Source organism: Acomys minous, assembly GCF_964271855.1.
Source record: "Acomys minous genome assembly, chromosome: 11".
Taxonomy (NCBI): domain Eukaryota; kingdom Metazoa; phylum Chordata; class Mammalia; order Rodentia; family Muridae; genus Acomys; species Acomys minous.
In genome coordinates, this window is record NC_140492.1 from 108,054,840 (window position 1) to 108,071,624 (window position 16,785).

A 16,785-nucleotide genomic window follows, 5' to 3' on the forward strand; every position below is an offset into this window, starting at 1 on the left:
GCCAAGGCATTTTTTCCCGTTTTTTAAACTTAACAGAAAAATACATGCTTATAATAAGAAAATGAGATCCTGAAAAGTAACTTTACACATATAACATATAGTCATGTATACTGTATAATATAATATACATGTTAACTTGCAGATATTAACTGACGTGTCTCCATCATATGCCATCCTCCAAGTTCTTGTGCCCTGTTTATAAGCATGTTAGTTAACTATTGCCCAGAACTCCATTTCTAGATTAAAAAAGTAAATGTTCTTTTAATAGTTTCTCTATTACTTAGTTTAAGATTGTAGGGCACGAAGATCATCAGGAAGAGAGAGCTGGCTTTACTAAGTCAGTGGTGCAGAGTTATTATGTGGTTGGTTTTTAATTTTTGTTTATTTTATTTTATTACTCTGTATATGTCTGATTGTCATGGTAATGATGCTTTCATGACATGAGAACTATACCATGAAGGGAGCGTTGTTCTCAGATGTGCTTTCGCCATGGGAGAATATTCACCATATGTGAGGGAGGAGCCCTGGAGTCATAGGACTTGAATTAGAATCCTCTTCCAATTTCATCACAGACATAGGACTTTGTGCCTTTCGTAGGAACCCCCTTTCCTCAACCAAAATCAACTAAGAGATGCTCACTCTGAAATTCTTTGCACAGTGAGTCATTTGACAAACGTTAGTTGCTGCTGTATATATTGATGGTGACAATTTACAATTATTATGATGACTTAAACTTACATTCAATTTACAGAAGTATTTTAGTGAAATCTGTGGGTATTTAGTTTCTGTGTATTTGGCACTAGAGACTGAGTTCAGGACCTCATGTAAACTATTGAACTATATCTTAGACTCTTAAATATATTTTTGCTTTTGGGACAGGATCTTGCTAAGTTCCCCAGGCTGTCCTTCAACTTGCTTTGTAGTGCAACCAGGCACTGAGTTTTTGTCCCTTCTGCCCCAGCTTCCTGGGTAACAGGGATTGTGGGCCTGAACCATCAGGTTTGATTTTTTTTTTCAGCGTGAAGAGGGGGACATCAGTTTTGAGAGAGGGTTTCTCTGTTACACAGAGCCCTGGTTGTCCTGGACTCAGCAGACCAGGATTTTGTTTTGTCTTGTTTGGTTTGGTTTAAGATTTATTTATTTATTATTTATACAGTTCTCTGCCCTCATGTGTGTCTGCATACCAGAAGAGGGTACCAGATACCAATATAGATGGTTGTGAGCCACCATGTAGTTGCTGGGAATTGACCTCAGGACCTTTGGAAGAACAGACAGTGCTCTTAACCTCTGAGCCATCTCTCTGGCCCTAGGTTAGAAACCTTACTTTAGGAAATAAGAGGTATCTGGGCTTGGTGAAGCACGGCTTTTATCCCAGCATCCAGTAGCCAGAGGCAGGTGGATCTCTGTGTGTTCAAGGCTAGCCTGATCTACATAGGAAGTTCCAGCCCAACAGAAAAGTTAATGTAAAGGTAATGGTGAGACTGTGTCTATAAATATAGATAAAAGAAAGACAGATGGGAAAGAAGATAGACAGATAGGCAGACAGACAGACAGACAGACAGACAGACAGAGATAAAAGGAAAAGAAACATTACAAAGGCCTCCATCACTGAAACTAGCAGCAGATAATGTCTCACAAATTCCCAGTCTTGAAACAGTTACTGAAGTAATTGTATTCTCAGGAGCTAAGCTTGGCTAAACTTAGTGTTTCAGGTGGCAGCGTCCATCTCCATACTTAAGTGCTGTACATAAGAAGGTTTGCTTTTGGGTCTCTCAGTTTGTTGTCTGTGTTTTTGGCTCTTCAGTTCAGAAACAATGAGAGTGGAAAATAGCGTAGTAAGATACACAGGGGTAAAGGTAAGATGACAAAGGCGTGGAAAATTGGGGGGGTGTTGCCATTTCCCTAGTCAGCACACACTGTTGAGCCTGTCCTCCAGGCTCAATGTCCCCCAAGAGAGCTGGCTCAGGAGCCAGCACGTCCTTCTCTTGGGTGAGGGGAGAGGTAGGATCCCTCGTGACCACAGGATTGGCTTTGACTTAGCTCTGGTGACCAGGGTAGGTGAATAGACATAGGATACCTCCTTCCACCTTGGAAGACTCAAGACCAATGGGACACTAACTTTTATGGTGACCCACAGTGGCTTCTGGAACTTTCTGCATTTACCTATTTCTGTAGTATCCTAGGTAGTAGTCTGCTTGCCTCAATGGTGGCCTCATCATTAGTCCGTAACCCTCGGTGAGGGTTATGTCAGAGAAAAGTATGTATAAAGTAACTATGTTTGTTTAATTTAACAACAATCTTTCCTGAAGTGGGGTGTGGCACTCACAAGTGGGAGCATCACAAATTCAACACCATCCTGATATAGCAAGCAAACCTCTGTCTTTCAAGATAAGTAAAATGAAAGACTGAAGCAATTAAAATAGCCTGTGGCCATGCAGATTAGGAGAGAACCCACTGAGACCCAGGACATCCTTCTCTCAACTTATTGATGCTGGAAAATACTGCAAAGTGTCCCAGGCCCCGATTTCCCACTTGCTTCAGGGAAGAATGCTGCATGACTTCTTGCATTTCCCTGCTTCTCCGAGACACATGTCACTCTGACACCTTGCACTTGTAGCCCCAGTCTACTGGAGCTGATGTTACTATAGCAACAGCACCCACAGGGTAGCATTCCCCTGTAAGTACAGTGGCTGGAACACGAGTCAGTTGAAAAGCTTCATGGGGTTTTTTATTAGTAGATGATGCAGTCCTATGTCATGTACGGCACCTGGCCTATCCGAGGCTTACACATGACCATACAGATCACTTGATGCTAATCACCTACAAATGTTAGATGGCCCAGGGTACTCTCACAGAAGCCTGTGCAGTAGCTGGTTCTTTGCATGGCATCTCCGACTGATATCTACAATGAGAAATCAAGAGTAAAGTCCAAGTCCAGAGCTGAAAACCCTTTTCTGCTTATAGCACATCCTTTGTGCCTAAAAAGCAACATTGGCATTGATTGCTAGTCAAGAGAGATGGGCAATGGTCAACATCTCAGAAGGCATGCTTTCAACTCAGTGTCTGGGAAGGACACGCGCTGAAGATAAAGATGGAATTTCTGTAATTCCCAATGGGAGTCTCTTGCTGTGGAATGTACCGTTTAATGTTGATCAAATGTGGTCAGAGCACTACTGGAGGCTTCTAACACTGGATTTGGTTTGTTTTTCAGACATGGAGATGACTTGATTGTGACCCCGTTTGCTCAGGTAAGTACAGCTTGGAGTGTGCAGACTTTCTCACAGATCCACACACTTGATGTGGGGCTCTTATTCTGGTTCTTAAGGCAACTTTATTACATAGACCTGTGTGGACACAAATTGTTTGGCCCAGGCAAGCAATTAAAAGGCAACACTGGGGCAACCTTAGCCCCACAGATGTGCTTTGTGTAAGGCCTGTTAGAGCTGAGGAGTGCCTGTATTTCAAATAACAAGTTACCTAAGGGACAGTACTCAGCGGGGGCCCCTATTTCCCTAACTGAAGTTAGCACCAGAAGACTGTATCATGGATTACATTACATCTAGTATAATTAGTACATGATCTGCGTTTGAAATTCAATAATCCTGTTCAATCTGATACTTTATTTACTCCTTTTTAAAACATGTTATTTGTGCAAAGATTTGGCTGAATGACACATTCGTGTCCTTCATGCGTAAGAGATGAAAATATTCCATCTCTCACGGCATAGCTGTGAGGTGATGAAATAACCTAAGTGTTTTTGAAATGTGTGTATCAGCTAAGGACCTGATGCTTTGTACAACATGGGACCTCAAACATCTTGGGTAGATCAGTGATCAGAACGGAGCCTAAGGAAGCTCCCATGTTTTGGGCTAAGGTCCAAATAATAACCAGATTGAAGTACTAGCTAACATCTGAACTCTTTTCTACCCTTAAGTCTTTGAAGTTTTGAACTTTTATATAAACTCGGAGGCTCTCTGATCCTCAGAAACAGGTGCCAGATTTACTTAGTTTGTACGTTTTATTTTAGAACAATTCCGCTCTGTGTTCTGTGCATTTTCATAGGCAGAAAGGCTGTTAGTGGGAGGGATTCCCCCCTACCTATCCCTCATGGCCACTGTTCATTTCTTCCCTTTGAACATAGCAACAATTTACCCAGAGTCCTTCGGGCTCCTAAACACAAAGCGTTAATGCTGGGCTGCAGTCAGCTGCGTTTCCCAGCGTCCAATGTTTTTTGACTGCCTTCGAAAACCTAAACCCTGGGTTCCCGGGAACAAGCATTCAAACCCTGGGTCCCCAGAAATAAAACCGTTGTGTCCTTTAGAAGCAGGAGACATGCCTGCTCTGAAAACACGGGGTAGGAACAACGGCATTGTTTTGCTTGTGTCAAAGAAACTATAGCACCCAGATAGTTTCAGGAGAAAAACACAGTGGTTAATAACACGACGGAGAATTTCGTTGGTCACAGGTCATCAGCAGTATATTTTTAAGCCCCTGCGCATCTTTTCCCAGTCCACCTCCGGGCAGTGATCTGATGGCCGAATTCACTGAATACGTGGGGACCTCTGCTGGGCAAAGAGGGAAGAGCATTGTTTCCTTTCAGTTGCCTTTTGTTCCACCTTTATACACAAACAGAAAACCCAAGCAAGCAAACAAACAAAACAACACCACCTTGCATCTCATCAGGATGAACTACAGCCTGCATCTGTCTAGGTAGCGCCATTCTCGCTAGGCTAAGTCAGTATGAAATCACCAAGACCTTTCTGACACACGGAAAACAACCACTTAATGTATTTTAATAAAAGCAAACTTGGAAAGAGGGTTTTATTTTTCCAGCAGAAGTAACTTTTTTATCTTGTAAATAATTCTCCGCTGATCTACCCCCCCGCCCCCCGCCCCAAGTGAATCCTAAGTCTTTGACCTCACAAGGACACAACGCCTCCACGCTGCCCAGTATTTCACAGTCTGTGTTATACTGCCACCCAGTGGCGCTCTCTGTGTATGGCCTGGAAAACCATTTCATTCATTCACTTTAGCGGGTTAAATGAAGCCAGAATTTTTTCCCCCTGCCAACGTCAGTGAATCCTATTGGCTAAGAGATGTTTCAAAACCCCTAAAGGAGGCTGAGAATTGTGTGCGTGAATAGTCCCACCCTGTGGCCCTAGGCCACGAACATTTTTTTCCCTGTAGTGTCCCTGCTTACTGTTAAGATTTATATATATTTTTTTTCTTTCCCGTGTGTATTTGTTTCTTACCTTAAGCAATTACACAGTTACTGGAAGTGGCCAAGGAGAAAGCAATGGCTTTAATTTTCTAAGCCTGAGACATCTGGAAGAAACAGTAGGGACCCTCGGATAATATTAAAGAGGCAAGAAAATTCTAGGCGCTGCAGAGCCTGGCTGCAACGTTTAATGCTGGGGCAGAGTATATGGCAGCAAGCTACCCCAGAACAGAAGACAGTCCATGACTTGTACCTTCACCAGGGGCTCCGGTGAACCGTTTCCCTCTATTTCTCCTCCTCTGGCAAGGCTTGCTTCCTTCCTTGTGTGAGACAAGACGCTTTAAGGGGGGAAACTTAGTGATGTTTGTGTGAAGAATATCAGAGTTGGTCACCCAGGCCCAGGGCGACATTGTATGTGGCAGATTCATCTGGAAAATGTCTATTTACATTTCTGCGAACATCATATAGGTTACCGAGTGGAAGCTATTGTTAACATTTTAGTACAAGACTATCTTTGTCCTGCCACAAACCACAACAGTGACCTAATACATACGCAGTTTCATGTCTCTTCAACGTCATTTACTCCAGAGTTGACAACTGCATATGCAAAATACAGCCCAAAGGTCAGCAGGCCAAAGGCAGGCAGCCAATGGCTGAGGGATGTTTCTTCCCTCACTTTCATTTTGAAATGTGCCACATTATATGTAGTAAATACACAAAGCAGAAATAACAATATTAAAACAAACAGCTAAGAAGTGGAATAGTAACAATGCTTCAGTGTCCCTCTGCCATTCTATGTCTGTCTGACCCATTCCATTTGTCTGTCTGGCCACAGAAATAACAATCATTTGATTGTATCCCAATTATAGAGCTAGATACTTTTTTGATTGACAACTTTTTGTTGTCTAAATTCTTCAACATCTAAAGACAGACAATTATTTCAAATAAATGCACAAAATTTGCATGCTAAAACAAAAAAAAATCAGTTTAATATCTTACTAGTATATCGAAAGTTAAAAATCTTTCTACAGGCCAGGTATGGAAGTAGGCACCTTTAACTCCAGCAACCCAGGGGTGGAGCAGGCAGATCTCTGTAATGGAGGCCAGTATGGTCTGTGTAGTGAGTTCTAAGCAAGCCAGGGCTACATAGTGAGCCCCATCGCAAAGCAAAACAAACCTCTCTACAGAAGTAAAGATTTTGGTCACAAAGAAGTTTTCCTTGATGGGCTGTTTTTAATTTCAAATAATTATAAATGACGAATTACCCGCAAACCTTTTCCTACAGAAGTGAAATACTGCAGCCACTACTTCTATCACCCAGTGGCCAGATGCCATCGGGTAAACGCTTACTGGTTTGCAGTAGAGTGGGGGGAATCTCAAAATCCTGAGGCTAAAATCTTTATCTAGAAAAGGGAGTAGTTAGCTGATCCAATAACCGCATTTAAATACTTTATTGACATGTGTGATAGTCACATCTTAAGACAGAAATCAAGCCGGCGTGATTTCACGACTGGATCATTAATCCTCTTATTTCTGCATCATTCAGAATTTCATGCCTCATGAAAGACACTGTGGTCTGACGTCAGCAGCCAGCTATTTGGATACTCCCTCACAGGCAGAGTGACCTTTCAGAGCTGTGTGTGGTAATGAGCCAGGTTTTCCAATGACTGGCTGGCTTCCTAGGAGGCACCATGAACTCTTTCAGGGGGAACCGCTTGAAGGTCACTGCTGTGGAGCGTAAACAGCTCCCTATGACTTGCTCAAGTTCCCATCAACTTCTAAAAAACAAATATCTGAGTTGCAGATAGGCTTTTGCCTGGATCGCTGTCTGATGAAGAAACTGGGGGTGCGGGGGGCAGGGGGGAGCACATGGTTCTCAAACCCCTAAGTCAGTTAGAAATTAGAGGAGTCAATGGATAGTCACTGATAAGCATTAAGCCAACTTCCCATGTGCCAGGTAACTGAACGGAAGTTTCCATAAGGAACACACAGCCACCACATGCTGTTTGCTTAGGCAATGTCATTGGCATTAACCTGCAGCTTCCTTTAACCATCACAGCAACTCTAATGGGTGGACTGCCTCTCTTTTACACACTAGGAAACTGTAACAGAAGGTGTCATAACTTGCCAAAGTGTGCGCATTTAACACTATATGCGTGCACACATACACACACACACACACACACACAGACACACACACACATACACACACACACACACACACACACACACACACACACACACACACACACACACCAGGACGTGTGAATCCTGTCTTTTCTACAAAGTCAGAACTCTAAGGAGCACTGAGGTCTTACGGGCACCTCTAATCTTACTATAGATTTCACTTCTGAGGAAGATATCCCATTCTAGGAGGACGTGAGGGTCAGCAGGCTCCTGTAACTTCTCTCCATGGCTCATTCCCATCCCCCAGCTGTCTCCTATTGATTGGAGTTAGAAGGCGCCATCAGAGGCGGGGGGGGGGGGGGGGGCGTCCACTTCCTGGCACATCCATACGCGTGTTGATATTTTACATCCATATATTTATCTCTTCCAGATGATTTTGTTGAACACTTTCCTTGTTTTGGGCAGAGTACAGCATAGTACACTTTGTACACAGCACTGGCGTTTTCGGTGATCAGTGCCTGTCTAGGGACTTCTTAAATACCACAATGTGCGCAATCTCCCCAGAGACAAAGAAAATCTGTGGACTACCTAGCTAGCGTGGCCCTGTGTGGAGATGGAAAGACAACTGAAGATCTCATTAACCTAATGACCTGAGATCATGGGCATCCTTTTTTAAAAAAAGATTTATTTATTTACTTATTTGTTTATTTATGTATATGCATGTCCTCTGTGCATATACATCTGAAAGCTAGTAAAGAACATCAGACTCCAATACAAATGGCTATGAGCCACCATGTGGTGGCTGGGAATTGAACTCAGGACCTCTGGGAGAACAGCCAGTGCTCTTAACCACTGAGCCATCTCTCCAGCTCCCAGATCATAGGAATCTTGATGAATTTTTATGAGAGAATATAAGACTACTTGTGGTTTTTTTTTAATCACTAACCTGAGACTTTCATAGTATTTGGTATTACAGTATTTCATAATGGCATGAAATCCAACCACAGTTGGATGTGCATTCCTGGGGGATGCTGTGTTGATGAGTAAAGAATGCGGGAATACTGCTTGTTAACACAAACAAAGCCAGTGAGAAGTGATTTCTACAGAAGGCTGGGAGTCTAACCTCCCTAGATTTCATTACCAAGATTAATACTATAATAGTATATGAAACTGAGTTGCAAATTTCTTATAATTTAAAGACATTTCTTATAAATTCTTTTCTCTAAAAAATCGCGTTTAGTTGCATTCCAGCTGGCCCCAGTTCAAGAACTCTAAAGAACTGTCTTTTTGTCGTAGGTCCTGGCCAGCCTGAGAACTGTACGAAACAACTTTGCTGCATTAACTAACTTGCAAGATCGAGCACCCAGCAAGTAAGCTACCCTCTCTTCCTCACCCCTTTTTGCCTGAATCTTTAGTCTGTCTGTCAACTTGAACTGAACTCAAGACAACACCTGAGACACCTTTGAATCACCGTCATTGTCCCTCTGTGTGCCCTGTGTCCTATGGCGTCCTCTTCGTTTTCTATAACTTCTTTGTAGTGATATTCTGCCTTGAAATAAAGAAGTGAAAAAGAAGTAAACGCAGTGATCCTATCTGTCAGGAGCCACATGGGAGGCCAGGTCCTCTGTCAGTTACACTCCTAGGGCCGTCACAGGTCCCACTTGCTTTGGAAACTATGGGTTGTACTCTGTTCACATCTGCATCCCCAGTTCCCACCTTAATAAAGAGGCCCCACCCTGCAGATGCTGCAAAGAGTCGGGATTCTGTAAAGCATCTGCATCTGTAAAACATCTGCACCCTGAGGATGTTCTTTGAGGAATCAGTTTCTTGCCAGTGGCGTTTTCTGTACAGCCTGGCCAGCCTGTGTCACATCACACTGACCTCAGCAGCTTATTGGGCTTTTCGTACCGCGTAAAGAACAGCCACCTCACTTTTATAAAGTCCCAGCTCAGCAGGAAAAACGAAGCCTTCCTTTGCTTGCCACCCTCACACTTGTTCGTTGCAAACTTCATCTAAGAAATCCAGTTTTTGTTTTGTTTTTACCTTTCAAGGGCAGACTTCTCCTACATTTCCTTCAGATGCTGTCACCTAGGGAGCAGCATTTAAACTCTGTGACAGCTGATCTGACAGGTGCGAGGGCATCACGTTGACCCATGTGTCTCAAGAGATGTCCATTGTATACCAAGCAGATATTTTCAGCGGATTTACAGGGACAGAGAAGATTTAAATGGAAAGAAGGAAGATGGAAAGTTAAAAGTAACACCAGAGAGTCCAGGGCTCCACCGACTATGAAGTGCCCAGGAAAACTGACGCCTGCCAAACTAAACACTGTTACCCAGCAGACTATACGTAGAGCTGGCACTTCTTGGTAGTGTGAATTTGTACCTTGCCTACTGGTTAAAGTTAAACCAGATTCCTGGGGCATAATACCTCAGGAATCAGCCTCCTGACAGCTTCTCTTCGGAGACAGCAGAGGGCACATTGCGTGATACTCTAGTGCAACCTTCCTAATGCTGTCACCCTCTAGTGCGGTTCCTTATCTTGTGGTGACACCCCTCCCCCAACTGTGAAATTATTTTTGTTGTTGTTGTTGCTACTTCATAAGAGAAACTGTAATTTTGCTACTGCCGTGAGTTGTGATGTAAAATAATTTTGGAGACTGAGGGTTGCCAAAGGGGTCTCGACTCCTAGCTCCACTGGAACATTTCCAAGCTCAGGGGACGGTATGCGCCTTTTTATTTTCCTTAGGAAAGGACTTGAGGGAGAAAGTACCCCCATACTTGACCCCAGGTGGGTAGCCTGAGCTGGTCATTGACATTTTTTTAAGGGCACTGTTAGTTTCATCACCTTTTTCTCTTACCATCAAGATACATATTTTCTCAGAAGGAGGTTTGGTTCATTCTTCCCTCAGTGGTACACCGACCTCCTCATGGACCAAATGGTCAATATTGGTGTAGTATTGTTACTCTTTGGAGTGCCAGGTTCCCACCTGTAAGGCATAGAACCGATTCTAAGAAAAAGCAATGCTTTCGAACGTACATACCTTCTCTATTTGCAGGGTAGCTCAGATGGAGTCATTCACTCCCGGCAAAGTACAAGAAATCATGAGACTGTAAGCCAGAAATAAAGTCTTTATTACTGCACCAGGGGAAAGTATTATAAATTGACCACATTTTTACATGCAGAAAGTCTGTTTTATTCTGCATATGCTACCTTAATTGAATACTGCCAGCCAATAATAATGCCTTCTCCAAGGACATCCCTATGACGTTCCTATCTGTTTCATCCAGTATCCCTTTCCTGGAGTCCAACCATCAGATTTAAGTTGGCATTTTTTATTCCTTCCTCCCTTTCCCCATCTATAGTCTGAACTACAGTGAAGGGGCATCAAAGACCATCCCTGGCTAATCTGGATGAAGGTCTTTACATTCATGTCATAACTTTAAAATAATCCTTTCGATTAGAATGGCATATTTGAAACAACACAGAGTACTGAAGTCAAAAAGCACCCCACATTTACTACTCTGTGTCTTCTCTCTTTGTCAGAAGATCACCCATGTGCAACCAACCATCCATCAACAAAGCCACCATCACAGGTAAGAGAGGCGCGGGAGCGTCTTTGTCTCCTGTCTGGGAAGAAGTTCTGTTTCCTGAGCCTTAGCCCTATCGCCTGTTCCTAACACCCATGCTATGCTGATTCTAAACGTTTGAAGAAATGAAGTTGTCCCCCTTTGTGTTTCCTTGTTGTCATCGGCCTCACAAAGTGGTTCTCAACCTTCCTGATGCTGCGACATCATTAATACAATTCCTCATATTGTGGTGATCCCTAACCATAAAATTACTCTTGTCTCCTCATAACTATAATTTTGCCACTGTTATGAGCCACAATGGAAATATCTGATATGCAGGATATCTGACATGTGACCCCTGTGAAAAGGGTCATTAGGCCTCCAAAGGTGTCGGAAACCACAGGTTGAGAACCACTGTCTCACATGGTTTGCATTTGTGCTAATCCTTGGGAAGTATTTCCTGATTACCACATTTTTACAGAGTCAAGTGTGTTTGGGCGTGGCTCGGCATCACCGTAGACCCTTATATCTGGAGAGGTGGCATTTACTGGTACAATGTTATCTTTGTTGCTGCATTAGCTACTCGGTACTGTCTGAATGCATCACGGCTCAGTTAAAGTGGACTAGTAAAGCTGGGCATAGCGGCCATGCCTGCAACCCTCACACTTGGAGGACTGAGGGAGCGGGATGGCCAGTTCGGGACCAGCCTGGGCTACTACAAAGCAACTTTGAGGTTACCGCAAGCATCGTAGTGAGAACTGTTTCAAAAGCAAACAAAAACAGAAAGAAAAAAAAAAAGGATTGGGTAAGAAGGGGCAGCAGGTGAAGGTTAGGTAAGCCTGTGATCGGAGCTCAGCACCCAGGATTCATGAAGGAGAACTAGAGCCATGGTTCACAAGCTGACTTCTGACTTCCACACATGTGCCATGGCACATATACAACAGCATACATGTGTACACAAACAAAGAAATGTTAAAAAATGTTAAAAAAAAAAAAAAGAGCTCCGTAGTAGTGGCATATGCATTTAATCCCAGCACTTGAGTAGGCAGATCTTTGGGAGTTCAAGGCCAACCTGGTCTACAGAGTGAATTTCAGGACAGCCAAAGCTACACACAGAAAAACCCTGTCTCAAAAAACCAAAAAGAAAAAAAAAAAAGTAAAACATGGCATTCCTGATTAATTCATGTTTAGTTTTTAATGTAAAAATTTATTACTATTCTGTTAGTTCTCTTTGGGACTTAGAGAGCTGAGAACAAGGTAAAAGTTAGTTTCACACACACACACACACACACACACACACACACACACACACACATGTTCAGAAGAACTGGACCCAAGACTCAGGAAATGGTTGAATTTGTAAAGTTTTTGTCAAACAGTAGGACTCCAGCATTTGCATAAAACTCTGGATATGGCACAAGACACCTGTAATCCCAGGGCTGGCAGTCCTGAGCCAGCCAGCCTCACTGAATCAGGAAGCCCTGGGTCCCAGTGAGAGAGACCCTGTCTAAAACTATGATTGAGAGAAATCCCAGACATTGACATCTAGTCTCTTCATATGCACATATAAAAACACACATGCATGTTTATATGAACATATACATACACATACACACATACACACACACACACACACATACTGAAAAGGACCCACAGATATTTGGGAGAAACAATACAAAGGAAGTAAAGGAGATAGAAAGAAAATTCTCTCAATCCTATTAGTGTGTTTGAGACAGGAGACTTAACCTCAACTGAACCAAATCCAGAATGACCTCATTCTGCTGAACTTGAGACCAAATTGAGCTCATTTAATTGTTTCTTGAAACCCCAATTGATTCATTAAAATAATTACCTGGAAAAGAAACCCATGATTTCTAAAATTATTACCAGAAGAAAATTAGCATATTCTCCAAGCTAGACCAAGTTTTTGGTTTAAGTGTCTTCTTTAAACCCCAGACCATAATATGAGGAGGAGGAGGAGGCCTTTGTGTGATTCTCAGTGAATATGCTTTGTGGGAAATTAACTATGTCTTGACCAATGTGCTGGCTCTATCTCTCGTCACCACGTCACAGCTGATTCTGAAGTAGTTGTAATGTTGTTGCCTTTCCTGAACACTCCATCAAGTGGGAAATCACATTTTAATAACTATGAAGTGATTGGTTCTCTCTCCTGACTCTGCTTATGAGGACTTGACATTGTGCTGTGTTAGTGCGTGCACTGCTCTCCACTTTGGCTCTTGCTCTTAATCAAGAGATGAACAGTAGAAGTTCCTACCGACTAAGATAAATCCTTCTAGGGACAAATTGTTTTATTTGGGGGAGAGGTTGTTTGTTTGTTTGTTTGTTTAGAAACTCAGATTCAAGGTAACTGGGCCAGAACATAGATGGAAGTGTGGAACGCGTCCATGCAGCTTCCTGAGGATGGTGAGGGATGGGCAGGCATATTTTGTGAGCACATTCATGTCCTTTCTAGTGATCAAAACTCCATGGAACCTGAGACCCCTGCTCAGATACTCAGTGCTCCCCTCTGGAAAGGAGCCACCCTCCCTCCCAACCCTTGCATAATGGCCAAGATCATAGTTGGGGTAAGAGTAGAATGCAGTGCTCTTTTGCTCTCTGATGATTTTTTTTTTTTTTTTGTCTTGAAGATGCATGTGACTGCATCATAACTGGAGTGACATCTTTCCAAAAAAAAAAAAAATCCAAGCCAATTTAGTATGCCAGTAGAATGATTTGTGTTCAACAAAATATGGTTGGTTTCCTCAGTGGTTAGTGCATGACCCCCCTCACCCCACCCCTAACTTTGATGATACCCAAACCGGACTCACAGGATAGTGGTTTCACACAAGGTCACAAGACTGGTCCTAACAAGAGAAGAAGTTGATGGGACTTCTCAGCGATTTTTGCATAACACTGCCGCTCAGGAGAGGGGGTCATTACCAGCTGGAACTGAGCAATTACTGTGAGTAAGGCCTCATTTGTACCTACTAGTTTGTGATGGGGCCTACAAACGAGTCTTATCTGAAATGGGGAACTAATAAGCTGTCATTAACTGCTTAGAGCAGATAAGCTCTTACAGACCATAATAGGAATTCCCCAGACTAAAGAACTGAGTCATGTTTATTTCCCAAGCTTTGCAAAGCAAGGTGGGAACATTGGGAGGGAAAGTGCTACTTTCTCAGTAACTCTAGAAACGCAAGTGCTTAAAACCTAAAAGCCAACAACAACAGCAACAAAGATAATGGTGTTGAGACCTTGATGCCTGACTCTCTGAGGCTTGAGATACCCAGAAAAGATGCCACGTCCCTCGTGGCTCACCTGCCTGAGGTGAGAACCTATCTATCCTTGTGCAGAAGTCCTGGGCAGGGTAGATGAGGGATGTTTGCTTCTAGGGTCCACCCTGAACACAGAACTGGGTATGTCTAGTCAGGGTGTTTTACCAAGGACCACACACTGGACTAGTCATTTATAAATCATATGCTCTGTTTTAAAAAGTCCTGGAGACTGAAGTCTGAGATGGGGCCTAAGCCGGGTTGAGGTCTGTTGAGGGCCATCTGCCGGCTTATAGAACACTGCCTTCTCAGAATTGCTCACAAGGTGGACAGGGGCCCTTAATAAAGGTACTGCTCCCATTCAATCACAAGGCTCTGTCCTCATGACCGGCCTCTCACCCAAAGGCCTCTTCTTCAGCCGCCATCACACTGGGGCTTAGGACTTCAATCTGAACCTTAGGGCTACACTCACCTACCTATTCAGTCCTCAGTGAGGTGCTACAAAAAGAACAAAAAGATGCAAGAAGGCAGGGGGCAAGAAAAATAAAGAACAAGTCTGTGGGATGCTAAAGCGAAATGGGTGGATATTCCCCCAAAGCGGCCCAAACATTTCAGTGCATGTCTGGCACCTGCCAAGACTCCACGTTTCATTGTCCCAGCCTCTACCCTTTGTCCTCATCGTCATCACGGGTCCAGGTTTGGAGTGACTTCTGAAGCAGATTTCGGTCCCAAATCTAAGAACTTAGTTTTTATTTATAGTTCCTTAATGGAAACTTCCCACACACTGACTCGTGTTCAAAAAAATCAAAAGACTTAAGAAACTCAGGTGGCCACCATCTGCCATGCCACACTCTCTAAGGACTCCTCCGGTAGAGTTTTTAGCACCCCCAAGGTCATTCGATTTTCTAAGCATTAAAGCCAATGAAAAGTTTTAATTTCACACCATCATAGCTAAAGCCTAGTAATTCCCCCCCCCCCACACACACACACAGCCATTATCTCCGTCTAAGAGGGTCAGGACTTGCATCTTACACAGTCTGACAGTCCTCACAGTGAAGGCTTTTAGAGGACATTTTACAAAAGAGACTTAGGACAAACTGCCTATGCTGCCTTGTAGTATGGTGCACCACCAGACATGCAATGCTTGGAGCCTGCGGGTGAACCCCTGACTCTCTTTTAGAGAAAGGAGATATGAGTGCCCGGCACTCAGAAATGTTGCCGGAATGCAAGCACATAAGTTATATAAAGGGTAACGCTGGGTCAGCTGGTGAGTTAGTAGCTCACCAACTGTTTCTTTGGACAGTCCTGTCCCATGCTTCCCGCTTGTTCCTAACACCTATTTTCACCTGGGCGAGTGGAGGTTGCACGGGACTGCGATGGTCCTATGTCGGTTCTCACTCTGTACATCTCAGTGATGACTTTGCTTCCATGCGGTAGCGGCCACGCATTTTCTGCGCTTCCGCTGTCACTTAGAGGAAGGCTGACCAACAAAAGGTCCTGAGCCAGTGAGTGACTTATACCAGGAGCGAAGAGGATGTTGGGCCAGTAGAGGGCAGCAGAGAGGCATAAATGCCCACGCTCTGACTGAATGCCATGTTTTTTTGGAGTAAAGACTTCATGATGAGGGCGCAGAAAGTACTTTTGAGTGTTTGTTTCGTTTTAAAAGATATTAAGAAAATATAATTAGCAACCATTTCACAGAACCTTGTCGTTCTCAATAGCATTTTCGCTAGGTTTCTTCTTGATTTTGTTATTTTGGTCCTCTTTATCTAATCATCTTCAGTTGAGATTTTGCATGCAAGAATAAAACTCAGAGAAAATCTATTTAGATGCCTTTATTGGAAAGATGAGAAAAACTGAGCCTACAAAGAGAAAATGCTACTTTGTGTCTGAGCTGGGAACAAATCAGTGTCCTTCCTCTAAATCTAAGGTCCTAAACCCTCACTCCCCGCCCATAAAAAAAAAATGACCCAACAAGTAGCCTTAGATTTAAAGAAATGTATGCTTTAAAGAAACCACAGGAAATATGAAAGAAAATATTAATTTCTGAGTAACATGGGTTGCCTTAGACTATTTGCTCATGGGTTTAAAAATGACAAAATATCTTGGAAATGTTTTTATAGTCACAGCTATTTGAATTGCACCTAGTAGTCATCTTAGAGGTGGGGAGAGAGCGATCCTAAAACAAAGGGCCTTTGATTTTGTCTCTAAGGTCAGATCTCAAATCAACACAACCAGTAAGCCTGCCTCCTCTGTCCCTGTAGAGGGGACAGGAAAGTGACAAGCATAATGCAAAGTAAACATAATTCTGGGCCAGAAGAAATATTGATCATTCGACTTTGAATTATTTGAACCTGGATACTCTTGATGCCATTAAGAAGAGAATGCCTATTTATTCTAAATAGAATTTTGTCAATCAGGAAGCAGAGGATTAAAAAGTAAAGTATCTCAATGCTGCATAGTCAAGACACTGTGGAAAAAAAAACTTAATCTTCTGTGGTCACTGTTCTGAAGCACAAAGCAAAACTGAAGGTGGTGACACAGCCCACCAGGGTGTTTAACAGAACAAAGGTCTCTGTTAGGATGTGGGCTACTTGCT

General features: G+C 43.1%; 1 protein-coding gene across 13 annotated transcripts in view; it reads left to right on the plus strand.

Moving 5' to 3' along the window:
• The window catches only part of PDE4D (phosphodiesterase 4D), a 1,423,826-nt gene that overhangs the window by 1,243,213 nt on the left and 163,828 nt on the right, over positions 1-16,785 (plus strand). For all 13 annotated transcript variants that reach the window (XM_084801381.1, XM_084801385.1, XM_084801383.1 and 10 more), the window contains 3 exons: positions 3,212-3,248; positions 8,642-8,715; positions 10,892-10,941. In XM_084801381.1, the coding sequence (XP_084657507.1) occupies positions 3,212-3,248; positions 8,642-8,715; positions 10,892-10,941 (161 nt within the window). The remainder of the gene's footprint in view (positions 1-3,211; positions 3,249-8,641; positions 8,716-10,891; positions 10,942-16,785) is intronic.